The sequence below is a fragment of the Eptatretus burgeri genome, chromosome 6 (assembly GCF_056783735.1).
Source record: "Eptatretus burgeri isolate ZD-2024b chromosome 6, Ebu_testis_v1, whole genome shotgun sequence".
Taxonomy (NCBI): domain Eukaryota; kingdom Metazoa; phylum Chordata; class Myxini; order Myxiniformes; family Myxinidae; genus Eptatretus; species Eptatretus burgeri.
The window spans coordinates 58,837,177-58,859,461 of NC_140966.1; the positions used below are offsets into that span (position 1 = coordinate 58,837,177).

Here is a 22,285-nt window from a genome sequence, read left to right on the forward strand (position 1 = left end):
TCCCTTTTTTCTTCTCCCCTTTGTATGTTTGTTGATAATGATGATAATTGATGGAATTTTTCACATAAGACATGACTGATGCACTCCCTTCTTTGGCACCAGCAGAACTTTGCTCGAGTTAAGATGCAGGTTACCATGTCTCTTTCCTCACTCGTCGGGACGTTCCAGAGCTTCAATGAGGAGCATCTTCGCCGCTCACTCAAAACCATCCTGACCTATGCCTCTGAAGATCTGGAGCTTCAGGGAACCACTTTCCCAGATCAGGTGAGTGAGCTGGTACAGTTCAGTCTCATTTCAATCCCCTCCTCACAATCCCCAAACTGCCTTTGAGGTTTTGACCTATTTTGGTAAATGTTGCCTTTATGGGCAGAAACGTCTTTTCTGGATGTTCTTGATGCTGTTACCTCGACAGGTGCAAGATCTGGTCTTTAACCTTCATATGATCCTGTCAGACACGGTAAAGATGAAGGAGCATCAGGAGGACCCAGAAATGCTTCTGGACCTTATGTACCGGTAGGCTGCTCTGTCCCCATCGTCTCTCACACTCACATGGGCTTTGTTAACCATTTGATTACGTATTCTACACTGTGGGATCTTCGACTTCTATTTGATTACACTGAGGAATCTTTAACTTCCACCAAGTAATGCCGCAGATGGGACGGGACGCCCCGTTGGACAGTGCACAAATTGATGAATCGCCCTGCCAGCGAAACACCAGAATGACAGTTTATAGATAGGTCAGGATTTGAACCCAGTCTCACAGCATCGAGATGAGATAGATTCTAAGCAATGATGCCAGCCTTACTACCAGTAATAAGCATCATTCCTTTGGAATTTTGGCTCTTTCTTCTACATATCGTTATTGTAACTGCTGCCTGTTCTTACATATGCCTGGTGTTGGCTTAATGGTTAAGGTGGTGGGCTTGGGATCCTAGGATCCCGAGTTCAAATCCCACCCGGCTATTGAATTAATCCCAGGTGGAGGTGACTCTGCCTGTCATCTTTCTGAGGTCGGCAAAATGAGCACCAGCATGTTGGTATCCTGTGTCAGAGTGGTGACCCGTCCAGGATTGTGCCCAAGAGCCAAGGAGACTGCTTTGCTGAGACAGCACCAATGCTCTGCACAGAGTATGGTCCCAATAGAATAGATGGATGGATGGATCTTAGGGAATCTTGTCTTCCTAGTCTTTCTCACAAATCTTTGTCAGTTGAAAGTGAAGTGTATAAGAGGCAAACCATTCAAGCATACCTCTTAACATTCCTCTTCCAAAACGAATGATTTATCTTTGTGCTTGGATTCATTTTCGTGCTGGAAGTAGTAACTGGACCCTCACAGCTTCCTCTCTGAAAGCAGCACGTCCCACGGATCTATAACAGTACTCATGCGATCTTTTTAAATGCACCGGTTCGATTATAATTCGTTGGTTTCTAGTACCTTGACTGTTTAAAAAAACAAAAAAACTCTGAATTATCATTGATCTTCCACCGTGCTTCATTATTGGGATGACATTGAGTCCTGACCACGCAAGGGCTGTTCAATGCAAACTTGTGTCCACCACGGTAGATATTTTACCCAACATAATTCTTTCACAGAATTTATTTCATTTTTCCAAAGTTGTATATTGCACCATTCGCTAACTACAGTGCATAGAAACGAAGCAAGAGAAAAAGCTCAGAATAGTAGAAAAAAAAAAGGCAAAGGAAACATGGAGCAGCTCCATCAGTTTTGTGTTTCTGCCCAAACAGGTTTGATTCCCCTGTAGTGTTCATTTGTCCATTATACCGTAATGGCCTTGCCCTAGTCATGTAAAAATATTACCGCATGTCCTGAAGCTCATTTGGATCACGAGCAACAGTCGCTCAACCCCACTCCCCCCCCCACACCCCCCTTAGACCCTGATTTTTTTTTTAATGACGTGAACAAACTTTGGTACATCGTGGGTGATGAAGGTTGTGGTCAAATTTCATCAAAATTGTATGTTTGGTTCAAACTATAATGACTGAAGTGTTTACAGACTGACTCACTTACTGGCACTGCTTGATCTCATAAGCTCACCGGACCAAAGTACAAGTGAGCTAATAATATATGCTCAAGAATGATTGTAGTGAATGGTATACTTGTGTTAATCGCTGTGAGTGTACACGGCAGGTATTCTCTCAATTTGGCTGTTGGGTACCTGTACTTCAGAAATGCCTTTCGTTGTGCCAAAGTGTTGTTCAACCAATGCTGTATTCAACTGTTCCAGTGGGGGCTGACAGAAAACCCCCAAAGTCCCTTACTCAATCGATCCAACCCTGCTATATATCCTTGTAGGGAGAACATTCACGTAAGCCCCTCACTCTACAGGCTGCTCATACTTGCGAGATGATTCTGTGCCTGGAAGTAACGGGAAAGGAAATTTAAAGATTAAGGATTGAACATGAACCCTGTGAGGTGTTGGTGGACCCTGGGGCTAGTGTTACCATTGTAAGCCCAGTCGTCTTAGTTTAAAGTGTTGGTGAGTAGGATAGGACCACTCCAATGAAGGATCATCACCTGCATTTGACTACTGGTGTAACAGAACTAATCCTGGGCCATGTTACAATATTATAAAGACTAGTTTTCCATTACAGTCCTTATAACTGTTAGTTTGGAATAGGGCAAATTAAGGAATAGGATATCGAGGTTTGGTTGGCCGATGTCTGTGGCCCTTCTTTTATCGGATTGGATTTTCTGTGCAAAAATGATTCCCCGTTGGTAATTTGTACTCCAGAAATGCCTCTCTTGTTCAGGGTGCTTGTGATATGATTCATGTCAGCCTTTGTACATCTTGTGGGGTTACCTCTCAGTGGGGTCGAAACGGTTGCCATTCATGAGTTGAGAGGATAGGAGGTGGTGGTGCGAGGCCTGGTAGTGCCCGTGAAAGAGGAGAGCCAGGCAGTGACCTGACAGCAAGATGGCATGCTTGATTGTGGAAGCACCGGCCAGGGAATATTCCTGCACTGCAGCCACATGCCCGATGAGCATTTGGATGTGACGCTAATGTGGGGCTGTAGAGGGGGAAGAGGGGGGAAGCGTTTCCTTACCCCCAAAGTTTCCCCCCCCCCCGAGTCCATTTTCTTTCGTCCACTTACCTTTGTTATTTCACCTTCATGTGTTGGACATTTCCTGGATTATAATTAACGTCATCACATTTATTAGATTTCGTAAGTATATCGATCACTTCCGTCCTCTGTTTGTGTGTTTGTTTGTTTGTAGGCACGATAACTCGAGAACGGAAGAAGCTACCAATGTCAAATTAGACCCCGTGATTCAGGAGGGTGATGGCTCGTGTTGATTAGATTTTGGTCAAAATCGGTCAAAGGTCAAGGTCACAGTGAGGTCAAACATCCAAAACATGATAACTCGAATGGAAGAAGCTACCAAAGTCAAATTACACCACGTGATTCAGGACGGTGGTGGCTTGCGCTGATTACATTTTGGTCAAAATCGGTCAAAGGTCAAGGTCACAGTGAGGTCAAACATTCGATTTTTGATGGTTTGGTACAGAATCATCGTAGAAACTTCTGGTTTGGTCGCGACCTTCTATAGAGACAGCTTTTATTAGACAAGGTCAGAGGTCAAGTTGACGATTTCCTAAGTACCAGTCTATGACTGCTTGTTTATTTATATTGATCATGTTCCATAATGACGTTGTTAAACTTTTCTTATATTTGAGTGGATGTTTTAACTGTCTCCACATCGTGCTGCCGATCAGACCAGAGTTTAAATTAAGTAAACGTAATATTTAAATTGACTCAGTTATTTGATCCCCTTATACGGATCTCTACTTACCTGAGGTTGCCTGACATAATTCGGGACACCAGGTGGGTTTGACATTTGTTCATGGACCGTACAGTGAAAGGAAAATTTGTTTTATGGCATTGTTTTCTTATGTTATTGCTTTTGTTTCAAAGTACCCCCGTGTAAGTACCCCAATGTGTATTTATGTATTCCCATCTTTGATGTGAATAAAATAGAGCGAAGCTGAATTTTTGCTGAAGGCATGAAGTTTTCTGTGGTGGTTTGTAAGAGATCAACACCACCTCACGACACCACGACAAAAGCACCAAGTGACTACCCAATGTGTCACGTAGTCCACCACTGGTCCGATCTCCTAGTTTGGGTTGGCCTGTTTATCATTTTAAACTGAACACTTGGCTCATTATGGTCATGCGGTGCTTGCTCATGATGATCTTGTCTCTTGTCAACTTATGCCTTTTTAATTCAAATCTTCTAATAGCCTTGCGTGAATGTGTGATGTATGCAAAAGACCAGGCATGAACCTTAGATCACTCCAAAAATGCTTTTAAATGCATGGTGTGTATGAAAGACACAGCTCTTCATTATCATCTTCATTTTTGAATTGCATTGTTTGATTTGCTGATGAGAGCTTTTTATGTACACGTATAACAATATGCTCATCATTCCCACAGCATTGCCAAGGGCTACCAAGCCTCCCCGGACCTACGCCTCACATGGCTGCAGAACATGGCTGGGAAGCACGGGGAGCGTTCCCAGCATGCGGAGGCCGCACATTGCCTTGTGCATGCTGCTGCACTGGTTGCAGAGTACCTATCCATGCTTGAAGACCATCGTCACCTTCCTATTGGCTGTGTCAGCTTTCAGGTGTTCAGGCTGTAGTTATTGTTGGCTTGAAAATGCTTTGACAGCAACTACCAATTGTACATGTTGTAAACTGCTGCGACCTCTTACAATAACCTCCCATCACCGAATGTGCAAGGAGGTTATGTTTTCACCACCTTGTCTGTCTATCTCTTCTTCTTCTTCTTATTTCGGCTGCTCCCGTTCGGGGTCGCCACAGCGGATCATCCGTATGATCCGCATTGTGATTTGGCACATGTTTTACGCCGGATGCCCTTCCTGACGCAACCCTGGTCGCCTCTTATGACAGGGATATGGTACACCTATTTTAACCGGGGTATACACTGGCCCAGTACACTGGTACTCACTTCGCTGACCTCGGAAGGATGACAGGCTGAGTCAACCTCCTGGTGTATTAATTCAGTGGCCCAACGGGGCTTGAACTCAGGACCTTTTGGATCCCAAGCCGCTGCCCTAACCACTGCGCCAACACCAGGCTCCTTGTCTGTCTATCTGTTACTTGCAAAATTAAAGATTTTTCACGTATATTGGTCAATCGATTTTGTTATTCTGTCTGTCTGTGTTTGTTTGTCAATCGCCTACAGATCACAATTCTAAGCCAATCGTCATGAAACTTTACCAAGTTGTAGAGGTGGTCTCAACTGAGAAGCCTATCTATTTTGAGGTCAAAGGTCATCTTGAGATCAAATTTGTAAAATAATTTTTCATCCGATTGACTTGATATTTGAACAGCAATTGCATAGTGCATTATTGAATTGGGAAACCAACTATTTTTGAGGTCAAAGGTCAAACTTCTAAAATCAAATTTCATCTGAAAAATTGTCAATTTTCATCCGATTAACCTGGAAATTAAGCAGCAATCGCATAGTGCATCACTGAGTTTGAAAACCAACTAATTTTTTTTGAAGGCGAAGAGGTCAAAGGTCAACTCAAGGTCAAACTTATAAAATCTATTTCATTCTGAAAAATAATTTTCATCCGATTAACCTGAGCTTTGATTAAGATTGTCAATTTTATTCTGAATAAAATGGATAATTTGATGTATTCATGGCAACCTTTGGAGAGGGGGTTGGACTTTGCAAGTATCGTGCTCTGCACGACATCTTTTTCTTATTTGTTTGTGGGTCTGTTTGTGAACAAGATATCTCAAAAAGTTGTAGACAGATTTGGACGAAATTTGGTGGGCAGGTTGGGTATGTAACGAGGATGAGTTGATTATGTTTTAGTGAAGATCCGAATCCGAATCTGGATCTGATAATTTTTTCAGTGATTCTTCACCTTTGAGAGATGGGGCAAAAACGATATATAGCACGATATCTCAAAAAGTTGTGGACAGGTTATGACAAAACTAAGTGGATGAGTTGATTCGGTGACCAGAACAAGCCGATTCGATTTTGGTTCAGGCCCAGATGCAGATCTGGCCCCTCAGTGGGATACAAAACGTAAACTATTCAGCCTGGCGGAGGTATGTGCTCTACTGAGTGCCATATAATTACCAGAGAGATTACCTCTTAGTACTTGATGCTAGACACAAGTGATGGTTAAAGCAGACAATTTTGTGTGAAAAAGTTGAGATGCAACGTGCCTGCTGGCTGATAGTGTTTTGATTTTGTCATGACATCAGAACATGATGATTTTTCTTTTACAGACCATTTCCTCAAATGTGCTGGAGGAATCTGCCATCTCCGATGATGTGCTATCACCTGACGAAGAGGGCATTTGTTCGGGAAAGTATTTCACTGAAGCTGGGCTCGTGGGACTTCTTGAACAGGCTGCAGCCTCATTTTCCATGGTATGTTTTGTTGAATACAAAGCCCAGTATTTGTACCATGAATGGATAATATTTGATGGTACACTGGTTCTGAAGTGTATATTGCCAGCAGTATCCGACCTGAATGCTCTGGAATATTTCCTCTTGTTTCATAATTTCATTCTCGATAAACAGCTGTCAGGATGGCCAAGAGGTATGCACACTCACGTCTGAGCCGTCTAACCTGGATTTGAATCTCGGCCCAGCTACAAACTTTTCCTGGTGTCTCCCAGGCATGGCGAGGCATCAATGTTTGTGCCGTCCCCGGATGGACGTTAAACGGGCGTTCCGTCTGCCGGCATTACTTGGTAGACGTTAAAGATTTCACAGTGTCCTTCGCGAAGAGTAGGCGAGTTATTTCCGACACCATGAACAAATTCCAAATCACTGCCCGAACCTCCAGGGGGCATTGCATCAGATGCACAGCCACACCTCCAGCCGGTGATGCTACTCACAGACTTGTGCTGCATACACAAGAGGAAGAAGAATCGTTCTCATCAAGACAGAGCATTTAAAAATAGAGAGCCTCACTGGGGTATATTAATTATCCCACTATTAATTTGCAATTGGTCACTGCTTTTGGCACCATTGCAAATTTTTATTATGGACCCCAGGCATCAAAAAGCTACATACGTCAAACAGTTTCAAATGGAGTACCTCGCCGCCATTGGAGTACCGTATTTTCACGACCAAAAGGCGCAGTCTAAGTTGTGTGTGCCGTTCCTGTATTTGACACACACATAAGGCGCTCCTCACGATAGGGCGCGGGTTTTATATGAATATCCTCTACTACGTACGTCCGCCGTACAACAACACACTCACACAAGCACACAAGTGTGCGTATTTAAAAATAGATCGGGAGCAAAATTGAGTTTGGTTGTGCTTTATTAAAGTATTAGTTACAAAAATACTAAAACAATCAAATACCGGTAATAGTCTTTAATCAAATCCATCGAAATCCTCATCCTCTGTTTCGGAATCGAACTGCGCTAAACCCAACCTAGCAGGTCCACCTTCCTCGCCGTCAGAGTCACTTTCTGCACCGTGCGGCTCCTCCGAAATGATGCCGGCTTTAGCGAAAGCTCGGACAACAGTGCCAGCAGACACGTTAGCCCAGGCATCAACAATCCAGTGGCAAACTGTGGCGTGAAGCTGTGCCACCCTTTGTGAAGCTGTGCTCTCCTTCGGTCATCCACCGCTCCCACGCCGCTCGCAGCCTCACTTTGAACGGCCGGTTCACGCCGATGGCTCGGCTGGATCCGTTTGTCGCAGATGTGCTTGCTGCAGTAGGAGCGGAAGTTTTCCATCATTTCTTGATAATCCGCCGGACGTTGCTGCGCTATCGTAGTCCTGGTCCGGATGGAAAAATGGCACCGTTTCATGAAGCGAAAGCACCAAGACGGACCTCCGTGGAAATGTTCGATTTTCATTTCCTCCGCTATCGATACTGCCTTCAGTCGGATCGTGACCGTCGAAACGCTCCTCCCACTTGCTCTTTGCTCAACGATCCACTGCTCAAGTCTTTCCTCCAACTCTGGCCACCTCGCCTTGTTTCCACGGAAACTCAGCTGCGTCTTCTTCACCTGTCGCAGCTCGTTTTCCAGCTTCCTCCACTTTCGAACCATCGACTCGTTGATCTGGAAATTCCTCGCCGCGGCTCGATTCCCATGTTCCTCCGCATAGCTGATCGCCTTCAGTTTAAACTGAGCTTCATAAGCGTGTCTCTTTGCCATTTTCGGGGTTGTTAAAACAGCAATGTTCTGCATACCGCACATACCTGTTCTTTTATACACACAAAGGGCGCACTGCACTATAGGGCGCGTCGCACATTTTGACAAAAATCTAAGACGTTTATATGCGCCTTATAGTCGTGAAAATACGGTATTTAAATTGCGTGAGATGTGTCAATAAATGTGAATTGTTTCTCCAGGCTTGCCGGCTCGATGACAGAAGACGCAATTTGCATTTTTGTCACCTCCATCCCCACCCAGTTTAGAATCCCATGCGGGCACAGGCAACTTGCTGGTATTTTGAATGCACCATTTATGTCCACCCACTTTCATTACGAGGGAAAGATGTGTTTGCATGATGTAAACCCCCTAGAATGACCAATTTAGGTGTGGACAAGCATGTCCTCAAAAACATGCATGGCTAACTTGGACATAATCCACATGCAAGAGTGGTTAATGTGTGGAATGGTCTCACAGGAAAGGTAGTGGCAGCATAGTGGGTTGATGGGTGTAAGTAGGATTTGGATAGGTACCTAGATGCATTGGAAATTGAGAGGTATGGGGATATTGGCTTGTGTGGACGATGGGTAGCTGATGTGTGGATGGGTAACGATACTGGGGTTGGTTAGCGCAGGCATGATGAGCCAAATGGTATCCTCCTGCATCAAAGTTCCTTATGAATCCTTGTGGTTAATATATATATATATATATATATATATATATATATATATATATATATATATATATATATATATATATATATATATATATATATATATATATATTTGGGTTTAAGAACTACAGGAAACGTCTGATCTCTGTAATTGCAAACAAAGGTTTCTGTACCAAATATTAAGTTCTGTTTTTCTGATGTATCAAATACTTATTTCATGCAATAAAATGCAAATTAATTATTTAAAAATCATACAATGTGATTTTTCAGGATTTTTGTTTTAGATTCCGTCTTTCACAGTTGAAGTGTACCTATGATAAAAATTACAGACCTCAACGTGCTTTGTTAGTGGGAAAACCTGCAAAATCGGCAATGTATCAAATACTTGTTCTCCTCACTGTATATATTAATACTGAAAGACCAATTTTGTGCTCCTGCTAGCGGCCGCCTCACGTTTTTCTTGGTACTGTTACTTGGACTGAAAGAAACTTCATACCTGTAAGAGTGCATCGCACATAGTGGCAATAGTCAACCTTCAACTCTGACGCAGAATAAACACTTTTCGTTTTACATTCGTTTACATCGCGACGTGTGACGTCACCGCTGAGAGGCGTAAGGACGTCATGACATCATCGGTCATTCACTGACGTCATTACGTCTGTGGTCGACAGACCGTCACCGCTGAGAGGTGTAATTCCACTCCTCGAAAATAGCGTCTGCAATGTAAAAACCCTCTTCTGCACAAGCTGACTACCTCAGAATGTGAATTTGACACGCAAAAGATGTAACAATAAACATTGTATCTTCTCTATATTAATACTGAAGGATCAATTTTGTGCTCCTCCTCGCAGTCGCGTCACGTTTTTCTCGGTACTGTGACCTGAGAGGTTTTGACACGGTGTTTGTACGTCAAAGTAGACACGTTCACAAATCAGGGGACTTCTTCACAAGGAGTCGTGTACACCAAAAATGTCGTGTACAAGGACGTTTTGTAGGCCTCATTAGGTAAGGCCATGGAGTACATCGACTGGGATCCGGCTCTTACAAGAGCCGCCACTGGTTGTCATATTGGGCCCATGGAACAGAATCCGTCTGTTACAGGGTTTCGGCTAGTTATTATAATTATTTCTCAAAATGATTTTTTTCCAAGAATGGACATAAATATATTTCATATACCAGTTGCTGTTCAACATAAGTTTTTCTGGTGCTTTCAGCACAACAACTCTACTTACCTCTGTCTCTTACATGAGAGAATGCCTGTCTTCCTCTTCTGCCTCTGTGTATTGGATCACCTCTAGGCTGGCATGTACGAGGCAGTAAATGAAGTTTGCAAACTCCTCATTCCTATCCATGAGGCTCATCGTGACGCCAAGAAACTGTCCACAATCCACGGCAAACTGCAGGATGCTTTTAGTAAGATCATGCACCAGGTGAGAATATCGATGTAAACGTTCTGCCTCAAATCTTGCACCAATTTCCCTCTTTTGCAAACTTGTAGAATATTCTTTCTTATATCAGATCCCTGATTTTCTCCTGGTTAATTATTCTAATCTTTTACCTTTTTCTTTTATTACTTCATTCACCCTTATTCCATTCCAATCCTCGTTTTGCTATTTTTCTTTCAAGTCCTTTATCTTCTTCCTCCCTCCTCTCATCCCCTTCTTTGGTTTGCTCTGTACTATATATGTCATTATTTTGCGATTTTCCCATTTACACAGTTATTATCCCATCGCCATAACTTTCTTCCAACTTTTGTTTCCCTCACATAACCTTCAACATTACAGAGCAGTGGCTGGGAGGTGAGTCTCTTCTTTTCCACTCTAACTTGAATCTCAGTAGAAGAGAAAACTGGCCTTAATTGTGAGTTAGTGTTGTTCTTTGTCAGCAGACAGGTAGAGCAATGGGTAGAACGTTGCTTGAAGTATACTCACCGCTGTGGGAAGCAAGAAACTATCGTTTTTGGCATTATCTCTCTCTCTCTGTCTCTGTCTCCTCTGTCTCTGTCTCCTCTGTCTCTTCTCTCTCTGTCTCTTCTCTCTCTGTCTCTCTTCTCTCTCTGTCTCTGTCTCTTCTCTCTGTCTCTTCTCTCTCTGTCTCTTCTCTCTCTCTCTTCTCTCTCTCTCTCTCTCTCTTCTCTCTCTCTCTCTCTCTCTCTCTCTCTCTCTCTCTCTGATGTCCCTCTCATGTCATCAGGTGCATAGGGCGGTCGAGGCAGTTTCATTACCTAGGGAGCACAGCTATGTGGTTTGGTTGCCACTCCGACGCAGGGCAAGCAGTTAGGGCAGGAATTTGTAATTTCTTCAGAGTGCCGGCGATAGCTCGGCTACTTTTCGCAAAGGACTCTGTGGGATCTTTAACATCCACCAACTAATGCTGGCAGACTGGACTCCCAGTTTAACGTCCATCCAATGGATGGCACACACATTGTTGAATCACCCTGCCTGTGGAATGCCAGGATGAGAGTTCCATTTGTGTGCATAATTAATGTGAAGGTCGATGAAAACTATTTTTTAGTTCAAGATCTATAAATCAATAAATAAAGAGAATACTCTTTGGAAGGCATTTATAATATAATCACGCAATCACAGACGCAGTTTGCCTCCATGACTTGGTCTCCGAGACAACTTGCATCTTTAATCTGCCTTTCACTGACTGAGTGCTGGAAGTGAGAAGCAGTTATTGGATATATTGATCTTTCCCAAAGTTTACACCACAGTGACTGTTACACGACAACACTTTAAGGTGTTCATTTTACAGTAAAAAAACAAAAATCAAAAATTAGGTTTACATTAACAAGGATTGTGCTGTGGAATTTTTTTGAGGATGTTTTTTGTTTTGCGGGTGAGTATAACTGGACAAGAAAACAATTAATCTGCAAACGAAACTCTTTGCAATGCAAACTTCTCATCTTATAACGCAGGCTTCCTCTTTCGCACCTGCTTCATGCCCACCTACCCACGTGTCCCGTGTTTAACCTGTGGTCAGAATGTGAAGTGCACGTCTGTGAGTGCACGCAGGAGTGTGAAACTCCTGCACAATCAAATTGCATGATCTACCAAACTCTGCATGCTTCACGTCCCCACCTGTTTCTCATGTTAGCTCTCATAATCTGGTTGTGACCATCCCCCTGTACTGACATTTATCACAAACCAAAATGACTCATCCAATGAAATATTCTACATGTGACACTTGAATTGATTGTAAATGCTTTTGGTCTTTGATTTGACTCGTTCTCTTTGATCATTATGCACCTACCATATACATCCCTTATCCCTGCTCTGTTTGTTCCCTCTTCACCTTTAACCTTACTGTGCCACCTACTTTTGCTGCAACAATCCATTAACACCTCCCTCCCCCCCTCCCCCCCCCTTTATTGACTCCAACATACCTCGTCCTCATATCCCTGATGTCTCACGACCCTGTTCTTTTTATCCTTCCTCCTCCCCTGTTGTCTGCTGATCATTGATTTTGGTAAGTGGATCTCCATTTATATCTCCTTTTTGAACCCGCACTTAACCCGCATGCATTTTGTCCTAAATGCCTTTGTTGGTGTCTTTGAGGGTCGCCGTAACTTGGAGTGGGAGGGGGATTTCTGGCTTGTTGTGTCGGCCTGTGGATCAGCTGTTGATTGTGGCAAAAATAATGTTGTCTTCTTGAAAAATATAATTTCAAAATCCTCAGGAAATGTTTTTTTCGTTTGAAAGTTTGATACATGTACCAACTTGGCTTCCTAATTAATATCTTGCCAATTTAAAAAATAAAAAAAATTCTGACCGATTTAATTTCCCCATAAGGAATGGCAATTTATTTATTAATTGTTTGAACCTTCACCCATTTTTCTAACGTTGTGTATAACCACCCTCCCCTCCCTGTCGAAGGCTGGAAAGCGTATGTTTGGTACGTATTTCCGGGTCGGCTTCTATGGCTCCAAGTTTGGCGACCTGGATGAACAAGAGTTTGTTTACAAAGAGCCAGCCATCACCAAGCTCGCCGAGATTTCCCACAGACTCGAGGTGTGCCCCGCAGGCTTCGTGGAGCTGACTAGTGGTCTTCATCTCCTCCATTACTCTCTTTTGTATTCATATGAAACAGAGGTCATGTCATCGTATCTGCCTCAGAGTTTCGGCTTCACATCCAATCAATTGTGTTTTGACGTTAATTTTGTCCACAGCGTAATTTCAAGAAAGTCATTGATGTACTTGTGGTGGAACTGGCATTATTTTTCTATGATTATTTTGCAACATTCTTGCGAGGGCTTTGTCACTTATGCGAGTCAGACTAATGTGCCTTCGTTCTGGTGCTGATGATCGTGAGCAGAGTTTCTATGCCGAGCGCTTTGGGGAAGAATTTGTTGAGGTCATCAAAGACTCCAATCCTGTGGATCGTAACAAACTTGATCCGAACAAGGTTTGTCACGATCGTATACTCTTTTTTTTTTTTCTTGCACCAGTATCAACCGCTTAACGGTGTGCAGATGGGTACGCAAACATACAATGTGTGACGGTGTGCTTCTCAGGCATGCATACAGATAACATACGTGGAACCATACTTTGACATGTATGAAATGAAGCAACGTGTCACATACTTTGACAAAAATTACAACATCCGACGATTCCTATTTGCAACGCCCTTCACGCTGGACGGCCGTGCACATGGAGATCTGCAAGAGCAGTACAAGCGCAAGACCGTGCTGACCACGTCACATGCATTCCCATACATCAAAACGCGTATCAACGTCAACCACAAACAGGAGGTTTGTATTTCAACTCGGGTGGAGTCCCAGTAACATGCATCTTCATTACCATGATCACTCCATCGAATGTATCAATTAGTTAAAACAACCGTGACTTCACTGTGTTTTTGTAGTTGTGAGGTTTATCATGACTTCTGACTTTGGCCCGTAAATTAGATCATCTTGACTCCCATTGAAGTGGCGATTGAAGATATGCAGAAAAAGACACAGGAACTGGCTTTTGCCACACACCAAGACCCCCCAGACCCGAAGATGCTGCAAATGGTCCTGCAGGGTTCTGTCGGGACGACTGTTAACCAGGTGAACAATCAAGAAGCTCAATGTGTGTATAAAAATTGGTATTGGTTATGTTGAGATATATATATATATATATATATATATATATATATATATATATATATATATATATATATATATATATATATATATATATATATATATATATATATATATATATATATATATATATATATATATATATATATATATATATATATATATATATATATATATATATATATATATATATATATATATATATATATATATATATATATATATATATTTATATATATATATATATATATATATATATATATATATATATATATATGCGCCTGGTGTTGGCTTAATAGTTAGGGTGGTGGGCTGAGGATCCTTGCATCCTGAGTTCAAATCCCACTCAGCTCTTGAATAAATACCAGGTGGGGTTGACTCTGCTTGTCATCCTTTCGAGGTCGGCTAAATGAGTGCCAGCTTGTTGGTATCCTTGTCGGAGTGGCGACCCATCCAGTATTGTGCCCAATTGCGAAGGAAACTGCTTCGACAGCACCAACACTGAACAGAGTATGGTCCTGATGGATGGATGGTAATATGGTATGTCAAACTTTGGTTAGCGTTAGGTTACCACTGTCATTACGATTCCATCAGCAATATAACTTTAAGGCTTAAGTGCAACGGTAAGGAAAATTATAAAGCTACTGCTGTTGTAATCAAGTTATTTGTTCTTTGACACATCGTCCAATATGGTGGTGCAGAAGTATCACATTTTCCTTTGAGCTGCCTTGTCTGGATTTAATTCTCGATCTGACGATAAACTGTTGAATTAGCACTTCAATGGCAGTGTGTTGCATCACAAAGTGCACCATCCCTAGGATGGACGTTAAGTCGGGTATTCTGTTTGCTAGCATTAGCTGGTGCACATTGCAGATCTCCACGGTGTCTTTCATGAAGAGTAGGTGAGTTAACAGTGGCACCCTGAACAAATTTCAAATTCGTCCTCCAATCGGCTCCAGTCGAACGTCAGGCCTGGACTGCCGGTTTGTGAAAGACTTGTGTCAAACACCCCCTCCCCCCCCCCAGCCCCAACCGCTCAGTAGGGTGGGAATAATTTGGCCCATTAACGAAGTAGTGCTCGTCTGACACATAGTCAAGCTGGAGTTGTGCCTCCCTGTGGACATTGTTGAGCATTTTTTTCCCCACACTATTTGAAAATAACAGGGGAATATTGTAATCGGCTTCGTCCGTCCATCATGATATCCCCTCCTAAACGGTTGTGCAGGAATTCACCAAAATTCATAGTTATAATTACCACATAGCAAGAAGGTGCAAGAGTAGCATCATTTTTGACCCCTCCTCCAGGGGTCGGGTCAAAAGATCAAATAACAAAAAATGCAATTACGAGCATATTTTTAAATGGCACTTTGTGAATGCAATCGCTATTGGTGGACGTTTTTAAATATGTAACGACTTTTTGGATTTGACCCCCGAGTTCATGCCCCAGGGGGTGGGGGACTTGGAGTCACAGGGATCAAATTGGAAAAAATATTTTATCTCAAAAGTTAATGTTGTGCCATTCCTGGTGGAACTTTTTTTACCATCTTTCTGTTCATCTTCGCTTTAAGGGGGAAGCGTGGGGATTTGCAATTAGATTTTAATTAGAAATTACCTTCATCCTCCCCATTATAACTTTCGTTTCCCGATAAATTTCTCATTGCATACCAATTTCTCCCCACTAATAAATCTTTATCTTGTGTTCATTTTGATGGGAAGCAAATCTTGTTTCATAAATTGAGCCATTAATTCAGACGAGCAGAGTACCCGCCCAACTGGTGATCTTGTTCCAAGCATGCAACACGTTCTTCTGATGCATACCTTTATTTGGGTGGTGTACAGGTAACTGACAGCACTGTATAGGAAAATCTATAACCCCGGTTTTGTGCATGAAGCAAAAATATACCTACTGCTTATAATTCAAAACGCCTCTCCACTGTAAAACGTAGGGACAGGAATACTGTACTGTAAATGGTAGATTCTTGTAATATCCTCCCCCACCTGGAGGTGGTGCTACACGATACACATTTACATAGAGAACTTGCATCCTCCTCTCCTCACTCTCCCCCCCCCCCCCAAGACCACCAGCAAAGATAAAAACACCCCTATACATTAACTGGGGTCATGCTGATCCTATTAGACCATGGGCCATACCCAATATTTCTGCTTAGTTTTTGATTTCCGTAGTCTCCTCTTGGGGGCTACCTGAAACCTTCTGATATATATTCCTCATATATATCTAAACCCAAAATCAATTGTTCCCAATATCAAAAAGTGAGTGTTACGAAGAATTTAACCAAAACAAAGAAATACATAAAAAATGGTTGCTATGGTAGTTTTACCCTAGCAACGGAGACATATAGGCATTTTCTGTGGGTTTAAGAGCACTGAAATATATCAAATGGACAGCAGAAATACTTTTAGAGGACTCCTTGCATGAAAACACATCCACAACATTTGTTAAATGCTGAGAAGATTGTGTTTTTAGTATCTTTTGACATAATGAAATACAGGAAGTATAAATGGTCAAATAAGCACAGTTTTGAGCAGGTAGTAAAAAATCGGAATACCTCTGCCATCATCTTTTCATAAGAAAGTTAAAAATGCAAACTTCACATTGCCATGTACTTTCATTTCTAAAGAAAAAAAAAATGTCCCTAATTTATTTTACATCTCTGACTGTTCACTGTGCCAATACTTGCTTGAAACAACTTCTATCCCACCTACCATACTTATTATTTGCTTATCCTCCTATTTCATTACGAAATGTTTCCCACTTTTCATTCTCAGAAAACCTCATACACAGGCACTTTCTTTTCCCCTCCATTCCCTCTCACTCCCCTCCCCTTTCATTCGTTCTCCTTAATATCACTCTCTTCTCACATCTTGTATGTATTCATACAAAATAACAATAGTACAATTAATTACATTTTGTGTCTTCACTGGTAGCTTTATTACAACCTGAAGCATGAACTAACCAATTTATAATGTTATTCAATTAAGGATGCATACTTTTACAATGTATTATATAGTGCATCACAATACATATATTATTTCAAAACCTCCAATATTTGTACAATATTGCATTATGTATAATTTCTCAGAACATTTATAAGCATTATTGAGGTTGTAACTGGTCATTTACACAATGAATCTGTTTTTATCAATTCTATGAGGTCCTGATGTGATTATGTTAGTCATTAATGATCTTCAAGTTATTGGTTTTGATTAATACTTAAGAGCTGAAATATATGCTTAAATGAAAGCTAATATCAATTAGAAAACACAAATATGAATGATTTTCATGTCAAGTAAAATGTGTGTTTATTTTCAGCAAATTCCTAGATCTGAAATATTATAGTCGCAAATATATATGTACCTGCAACAACAAATGTGCAAATTTCTTCAAAAATCAAAGAGGATGCTGGGGTAAATTTGCCTCTTTTTCATACAAACATGTTCATGAGCGTTAAATTTAAGATACATATCTAAAAGGTATTGTGTCCACAAACCATAAACTAAATCATATTTTTTTACACATTGGTAGGGCAACATGTGAAATGAGATCATAAAAGTCTGTAGTTTAAAATATGACTTCCATGTATTTTGAATAACTTGCAAATGTATCAAAAATCATGCATCTATTGTACACATCAGTTCTTTGTTGAATAACAAGTGCACAAGTTCATTCTTAACACATTCCAATATGTTCATCAGTCTTCTAATCTGTCACACACTTTTATCACAAGGCTTTCATGGCCTATCCTATCATCTTTTCTGCTCAACGTAATTCAAGTAAATCTGACGAATAAAATCAATAATTTGGTTTCTATGATCATTAACATAGTGCAGGTAACTTGCATATTTGTCCAACAAAAAAAAATGCAGACTAAGTTGGTCACAAAACAAAGTGTTACACATCACATACAGTTAGGGATATCTCTTTTTAAGGTTACAGATTTCTGATGACATGCAATAGCACTAGGCTTCCCCAGAGACAAACTGTATCCCTCCATTACCATCCTTGAATGTAATCATTAATGAATGTAATCGATTATAATAAAAGTAACCATGAACCCATTTGGAATTCAAATGCATGAAATTATAGCTAAAACCATATGAATTTAGGTGTGTTTCAGTGAAATAGAATATATTTATTTAAATCTAAGAATTTCAATGAAATGTACCAAAATTAGTCTCTCCCAAAGATAATGACATAGACAGTCTGTATATCCTGCTGTTATCATTGTATATGCTTGTGCAACGAGTCCTTATTAGGAGGTAAGCACTTCTCTACACATCTACCAGATTTGAACATCTGATACCTGGCATGATTCACATCTTTGCAGTTAGTCTGGCCATAGAGTACACAAGTGAACACCTCAAGTCCTGCATAGAGAGTTTCAGGAATCTCAAAAGCTGCCCCCAGCTTCTCAAATGTTGAACAGTGCTCTTTACTTGCCATCAAGATTTTCACAGCCTTCACTTTTCCCATGCCGTGTAGGGCACTAACTGAATCACAACCAGAGAAGCAGTGAAATCCTACAAGAGCTGAGCACACTTCCTTTCCAAAGTGATGGAATATTTGCTGAACATCAATTGTGCGTTTGTTCTTTCCTTTCCCGGTGTGAAAGTAGAGCTTGGCTTCAATATCCTGGCAGAATGCAACACACAAAACAAAACCAGAAAAAAGGTGTGGTATTTGTACCAAATTCACTGGAATTGACTCAAAATGTACACTTTAAATATAATGTGTAACATCTAAATTGCACTTAAGCTCAAGAAATTTTACTATTTCTTTGACATTTCGGATGACTTGTACCAATTAATTTGATAAGCCCACTCAAATTTTAAAAGAACCAAATCACAACACAAATATTAATGCATGGGACTGTGATTTAAAAAACTGGCCTAACAACACTTTTGCAACCAAAGCCCGATTTCATTAGTCATCATTATATTATTATCAACACATAATATAATGGCAGAATAAATTACCTTTATGTCCTGATTATTCTTGCTTTTCCTGGTCCTCTCACTGGTGAAATGCACAAAAAATATGCGATAAGATTCCTGTTGCAGAGCTGCAGCATTCCCATGCCAGCAGAACAGTGCACTTGCCTAGGACTCAGAGTACAGGGCCTGTGATTGGTCAATCACATTCAGGTCCCCAATACCTCAGCTGTGATTGGTTATTTGAGGAACAACTATGACATCATCACTGGAGAAAAGAGGTCTGCTTAGTGCACTGATTTTGGCACCTTTACATCAGAATTCTGAAAAATGCTCAAAATTCAGAGATGGGAACATTCACCATTGGTCTTACACACATGTCCATTGATCATTTAGAGCAAAATAAAGTAGCCCCCAGGTGGAGACTACGGAAGTGAAGAATTTTGAGGCTTGGCCCATGGTCTATATGTAGCAAGTTTGGATGTAACTGGGCCAGAACTATATGAGGAGTAACACTACAAACAAACAAACACACAGACACCGGTCCGTGAATTATAGTAAGGATCATTATAGAATTTTAGATCCTTGTAAGAAAAATTCACCTCCAACGGCATTCCCAGTAATTTCTGTGGCGGTATCCACGTCTTGTCTTTGGGGTTCCCTGATTGGCTGTGAAAGGCACGTGATATTTCGCATTCATATCACTGATTGTGTATACAATGCTTTCACTCAACTATATCGAACAAACTACATTTACTTATGTCATACTTTCAAGCCATTGCAAAGGAAAGTATAACAATGCAAAGGCTTATAATATTTGACATAATTGTCGAAATCTATATAAGTTTTGCAAACCTCCATTTCCAGGGACCCTTGGAGGTTGCTCAAGTTTTCCTCTCTGACATACCCGATGACCCAAAGCTTTTTCGACATCATAACAAGCTGCGCCTGTGTTTCAAAGACTTCATCAAACGGTGAGAAGGTGCTGGGACTTCAACAAGTCATCAGTACAATGACCAGTCCACGTAGCGTACCTGCTCATTCAAATGAAAGTCTGCTGTAATGAAGCTCTTCCATCATCAATTTATTCTGCATTGAGTTTGCGTATCATTATGTTGTCCTGTGACACTGGCCGAGCAGGTGCAGTGATGCTTTGCGAAAGAACAAGGCGTTGATCGGGTCAGATCAGAAGGAGTACCAGCGAGAACTGGAAAGGAATTACCACAGGCTGGTTGAGGCCTTACAACCGATGCTTCAACGCAAAATTGCACAACTGTACAAGCCACTCACCCCAACGCTCAGCAGGTATGGCTCAGATGTTTTCTTTGACCCTGTTCCCTTGGCTCATCCTACAGGCTTTCTCCTGCAACACTTTTACCCATCCACTTGAAGTCATTTTTATTCCTCATCTCTCTACCTTTATGATGTCACCGACGAGGTGTTGGTTTATAATTCTTGCGGGTGGGTTTATGCAAATGAGAAATCCTTCAATTTGGTTCCTGGTGCTCCAATTGCCTAACAGTCAGTATACCAGTTGCTCTGTAAGATCTGTATTTTAAGCTGATATTGTCTTTCAAGGCAGAAATAGCAAATGCTAGGTGTATGGCCTCGAATTTTTGGCCTTCGGGCTAAGTAGTCCATGAGCCTGAGTCGAAATTGGTATCACCTGGGCGGGCAAATTCCAATGGTGTTTTTTATAGCCCTATGTCTGTAGTTAATAAATTGATGTGATAGACCTTTGTAAGGAGCAGCTTATTGGTGGTTATCACTCGTTGAACATGATGAGATGAGAACAAATTCTTGTCAAATTCTTAGGGGTCAGAGAAACAAAATCTATCATAACTTTACAGCCAACAAACATAGCCTCACGAACTACAACTCAAAATGTCAATATTATACCCCTCTGCAAATTGATATGCGACTTGAAACAATTGGTTCAATAACTAGGTCACAGAAGGTCAAAAGGTCATGAAATTTTACTGATGCTAAAAATCTCACCTATTGCCACCAATGGAACTACTACTTCATAAATTAGGGACCTATTTCATCCTAACTGCCCAGAATGTGAATGGTAGAAACCCTGTGAAACAATAAAGCGGTTATTGTTCCTTTATTTTGCAAAATGTGCATTCCACAAACGACAAAAGTCATATTTACAAAACTCACAGAAAATTGTTGTTTTAGCATAATAGTGTGGTATGAAATCTATTCCCGTAGGATTTTCGTGCTAAAATTGATTTTTTTGCTTTATCGGGTTCATTTCGGGTCTTACAATCGCAAAATGATGGAGGTCAAATTTTCCGACCCCTCGACCCCACCCGGGGGGGGGGGATTTTTGTTCCAGAACCCCCCGAACTTAATCCGTGCTTTTCTCCGCTAATAATTAACCGATTTTTACGATTTTAGGGTCGTTTTCGGGGCTCTAGATGACGCCGAGTCTTCTTATGACACTTGCGAAGCGACCGGAAGTAGCTATCACCGACTTCCGGTTCGATCGACATTGCAGTCAATGAAGACGTTCAGATTTCTCATCATCCAAGGAAGCCGACTTGCAAGGGCTTGAAGTATTGAGAAATTGATGCAGTTGAGCGAGTAATTGATGTACAAATTGGTGGTAAAAATTCACCAGAATGCAGGAAACGAAGTGTTTGACGCTCAAAATGCCCTGGGGACGGGGGTGGGCCACACCCCCCCACTTAATGTGCCCCCCCCCAATGTTCCAACGAAACGTAACCCAACGGAACACACATTAAGTATGGTAATTGCTTCAATAATTATTGATTAATCGGTAGGTTTATTTATCTATTTAATCATAAAAAATATTCGTGCGACATAAGCCCCCAATGATTTCAACAGGAACTCAGGCCCCTGATGATGTCACAAATGACCTGCTGAATGCCAAGAAGACAGGTGAACAGGCTTACAAAGAATTCAAGCGTGACTGTCTTGAGAAAGATCATCCTGATGCTGTGAACTTCCATGCCAAGCGAAAGAAACAGGGACTCAAGATATGTGCGAACATCTGTACCAACAAAGTGAGGCTCAAGGGTAAAGACGTCATCATAAAGGCCAATCAAAACTTGTTTGCCCGCATGATAGTCATCACACAAAGTCGTGAGCTTGACATGCATGATGTGTTTGCTCACCCACTCGGACCCTTGCCGTGGTCTTTGGCAAATGAGGACGGATCGCTGCGAAAGACAGATAAAGCCAGACCCTTGAACCACATTGGAAAGAATGTGCCACCAGCTGAGGTTCTTCCCAATCTCTCCGCCTGTGTCATTGATGGAATGAGTGTCGTTCACAAAATTAATGGAAGCAACCAAACCTTTGCTGAACTTGCAAAGTCCGCTCTTAAGCTTGTATTAAACGAAGGTGGTCAGAGCCA

General features: G+C 41.4%; 2 protein-coding genes across 15 annotated transcripts in view; one reads left to right on the forward strand and one right to left on the reverse strand.

Moving 5' to 3' along the window:
- The window catches only part of LOC147024871 (dedicator of cytokinesis protein 7-like), a 212,571-nt gene that overhangs the window by 185,219 nt on the left and 5,067 nt on the right, over nucleotides 1-22,285 (forward strand). For 5 of the 10 annotated variants that reach the window (XM_085885204.1, XM_085885207.1, XM_085885206.1 and 2 more), the window contains 12 exons: nucleotides 103-264; nucleotides 413-513; nucleotides 4,456-4,648; nucleotides 6,294-6,437; nucleotides 10,157-10,288; nucleotides 10,643-10,657; nucleotides 12,737-12,871; nucleotides 13,176-13,265; nucleotides 13,375-13,611; nucleotides 13,768-13,911; nucleotides 19,765-19,871; nucleotides 20,038-20,202. In XM_085885204.1, the coding sequence (XP_085741330.1) occupies nucleotides 103-264; nucleotides 413-513; nucleotides 4,456-4,648; nucleotides 6,294-6,437; nucleotides 10,157-10,288; nucleotides 10,643-10,657; nucleotides 12,737-12,871; nucleotides 13,176-13,265; nucleotides 13,375-13,611; nucleotides 13,768-13,911; nucleotides 19,765-19,871; nucleotides 20,038-20,202 (1,625 nt within the window). The remainder of the gene's footprint in view (nucleotides 1-102; nucleotides 265-412; nucleotides 514-4,455; nucleotides 4,649-6,293; nucleotides 6,438-10,156; nucleotides 10,289-10,642; nucleotides 10,658-12,736; nucleotides 12,872-13,175; nucleotides 13,266-13,374; nucleotides 13,612-13,767; nucleotides 13,912-19,764; nucleotides 19,872-20,037; nucleotides 20,203-22,285) is intronic. The other 5 variants (XM_085885205.1, XM_085885209.1, XM_085885211.1 and 2 more) reach the window with 3 other exon arrangements.
- Nucleotides 16,401-22,285, reverse strand: part of LOC147024874 (tyrosine-protein kinase Src42A-like) — a 90,467-nt gene continuing 84,582 nt past the window's right edge. For 4 of the 5 annotated variants that reach the window (XM_085885218.1, XM_085885219.1, XM_085885220.1 and 1 more), the window contains 3 exons: nucleotides 19,500-19,566; nucleotides 18,943-18,982; nucleotides 16,401-18,598 (listed from right to left, as the gene is read on the reverse strand). In XM_085885218.1, coding sequence (XP_085741344.1) covers nucleotides 18,188-18,598; nucleotides 18,943-18,982; nucleotides 19,500-19,566 — 518 coding nt within the window. In that variant the 3' untranslated portion in view covers nucleotides 16,401-18,187. The remainder of the gene's footprint in view (nucleotides 18,599-18,942; nucleotides 18,983-19,499; nucleotides 19,567-22,285) is intronic. The other variant, XM_085885224.1, reaches the window with a different exon arrangement.